The sequence below is a fragment of the Montipora capricornis genome, chromosome 5, assembly GCF_036669925.1.
Source record: "Montipora capricornis isolate CH-2021 chromosome 5, ASM3666992v2, whole genome shotgun sequence".
Classification (NCBI taxonomy): Eukaryota; Metazoa; Cnidaria; class Anthozoa; order Scleractinia; family Acroporidae; genus Montipora; species Montipora capricornis.
In genome coordinates this window covers 6,578,588-6,581,376 of record NC_090887.1, presented here as the reverse complement: position 1 = coordinate 6,581,376, position 2,789 = coordinate 6,578,588, and the positions used below count along the sequence as shown (strand labels likewise).

General features: G+C 40.4%; 1 protein-coding gene across 2 annotated transcripts in view; it reads right to left on the bottom strand.

Moving 5' to 3' along the window:
- Positions 1-1,803, bottom strand: part of LOC138049280 (neurabin-1-like) — a 22,234-nt gene extending 20,431 nt beyond the window's left edge. For both annotated transcript variants that reach the window (XM_068895485.1, XM_068895486.1), the window contains exon 1: positions 1-1,803. This exon is cut by the window's left edge and continues 451 nt beyond it. In XM_068895485.1, coding sequence (XP_068751586.1) covers positions 1-1,329 — 1,329 coding nt within the window. In that variant the 5' untranslated portion in view covers positions 1,330-1,803.
- Between the last annotated feature and the right edge of the window lie 986 nt (positions 1,804-2,789).

Here is a 2,789-nt window from a genome sequence, read left to right as displayed (position 1 = left end):
TTTGTGTACAAACTCCAATTCTGCCAACTCTTCTGGAGGTATCTCTTCATCCTTCCAATTTGCTTCACGTACCCTTCCAGGGGTTTCATCTAAGAAATCATCTTTGGGAACCTCCTTTCGCCGAAAGCGAGGCACTATATGAACATTTTCAGAATTTGTAACTGGCACTTCTGGCTTTGTCTCTGTCTGTGACTTTTCAGCCTCAGTAGAGATAAACTTGTCTTCTTTTTCTGACAATGAAGGTTCAAGATCCTTTTCAACAGTTTCTTCTTCTGTATTAATTTTGCTCTTATCTGAACCCAAAGATTGAAGCAACATTTGATCAACACTGTGTGACTTAAAAAGTCTTTTTTCTGCAGACAGTGGAGGCTTTCGCAATACTGAATCATCACAGGTTTGCTGGTACCCTCCATTCACAGCTTTGGGGTCAGAAGTGAATCGTTTGCGGGAACTTACAAAATACAGAAGCCGTTTAGTTCCAGGATCAGAACTTGTCCGAGATCTTGGGCTAGGTGAAGCAACATTTTTGCCAAGGAAGCTGGTTGCATTACCTGATGTTTCAGTTTTACCAAATGCACCTAGATCCAATTCTTTCAAGTCAGGGACAAGATCTAACAAACTTGGCGAACGCTTCTCCCTGGTGTAAACATCTTCACTGGACCCGCCATTCTCAAATAAAGCTCTTCTCGCTGCAATACCTTGAGACACATGTGGCTTGTGAGTGGGATCATTGGGTGAGGTAGGAGGAGTCTTCTTGTAATAATTAGGCAACGACCATCTTCCTGGTACAGATTGCGAAGGGTCATAATCACCTTTCAACCTCTCGAGGGCTTCAGAAATTGGTCTGGGCTTTCTAAAATTCTGCTGAGCTTTTATAGTTTCATTTGCAATGGTTTCATCAAAAATGTGCTTTAACTTGCTAACATTCAGCTTGGCATCACTCTCCCGGTCATCATCAATTTTAGTTACTTTACCCTTATCACTAGTGGACTCCACCGAGGGAGGTTTACGAGGAACTCGAGGCCTTTCCTCGCGAGTTTTGCGAACATTCTCATTCTTTAAAGGGGTTTTATAAGCCTTGTCCGCCGAAATTAGCTTCTTTGGAGGGGCTCCGAACTTGTTATAGGGCTTTTGCTTGGTGTCATTTTCTGGAGCTCCTGCAGTTCGCTTTGTTTTTGAATCAATAATATTTTTACGTGTGTCAGAGCTCTGACTTCTGACGCCGTCTGCAACCTTGCTTCCGGCATGATTATCGCCTTTCGTCCGATTTGGCCCTTCTTTGCGAGCTCGCAACCTGTTTTCTTTGCCGTATTCAGTTCTCGTAGCCATCTATCGCGTGGTTTCCGGGATTCCTTTTTCTGCTTTCGCTGAAGAGTCTCGCAGCACGTTCAGCACTTGATGAACGAACAAAGTCAGACCATGCCTTCAGAATAAGTAAAAATAAACCACAGCGACCTCTGACAGTCCAGGGAAATTTGCTCAGAAGTCAGTTCTTCGCTTGAAGTCTTGATTGTTCAGAAAAGTCGAAAACGCACGGAAAGTTCGTGCAATATTCGTCCTCGGATTCTCACTCCATCACCAGAGAAATATAAATATGGCCGCCACATAGGAGCTCGACCACAAATTTCGACGTAATTTGCTTCTCCTAACAGACAAACTGAGACAGACACCTTTTAGACTCACATTGAGAACTCCAAAGCGCTGGAGCTTGGCAGACAATACTCTGTCAGCGCCGCCAAGATGAAATTCAGCGCTCTATACAGGAAATGAAGCTCTTGGCAAACGATGAAAGTATTCGACTGTGACAAAAGGTCACGTGACAAAATATAAATAAGTAGTTTTTCAAAAGGAAGTCTATTCTAAATCACAGATTTTTCGAATTTAAATTAATCTGAGAGCGATTTATTCACTGTAGCCTTGGAGGCTTTTCCAAAGCAATCGGTAGCAGAAAAACAAACTAGGCATGTTTTTGTGAAGTTGTTTGCAAAAGCGGTTCAGTATTGTAATTCTCTCAACACATTAGCATATGATCACTAGGTTTGGTTAAGTGTCAAAAATTCAATAACAATTGTTAATAACCTTGAACAAGTAATCACGATTAAAGACAATAAACTGTACTTTACACGCTAATATTAATGCTTGTGCAACTTTGGAGATGAAGCCAGACTCCCAACTGACAGAAAGACTTAACAAAGAACGCTCCAAAGTTGTTTACAAACATTATCAGAGGGATTTAAACATCATCCGTCATAAATTTTGCATAAGTAATCTATCGCTCATTTTAATAGAAATTACAGAAATATTTTACGGATGTTGAAAGGCCAGTCTGAGCCTCGTTTCATGGTGCTTATTAAACCGTAAAACTAGCCAAAAATTGATTGTCTATTTTTTTGCAAATTTCAAAGGATCGGGACCTATATATAATTGGCATCATTACTAGCTCATGCGATTTTTGAAATATTTTGATCCCCATTAGCAACGAGATAATAATCGATTAACTTTACGACACATAAACATGCCATAACAATACTTAACTAAGATAACTTTTAGCAGCTTCTTGTCAGTCCTAACAAATTTACTAGACCATTAACAACTAGATTGGATTTAAGAATTTCTAGAATTTCTATTTGTTTGCTGGCCTTGAATTATAGACAAATGAGCCGCGACAATTCAAGGCGTTTCCTTATCCGGCAAAATCTAGCAATGTCTTATTTTTTCGTGGTTACTTTTGACGCACTAAAATCGTCCCGCGGGTCCAATACAAGCTCTGTTACGTGACTTGCTTTCTC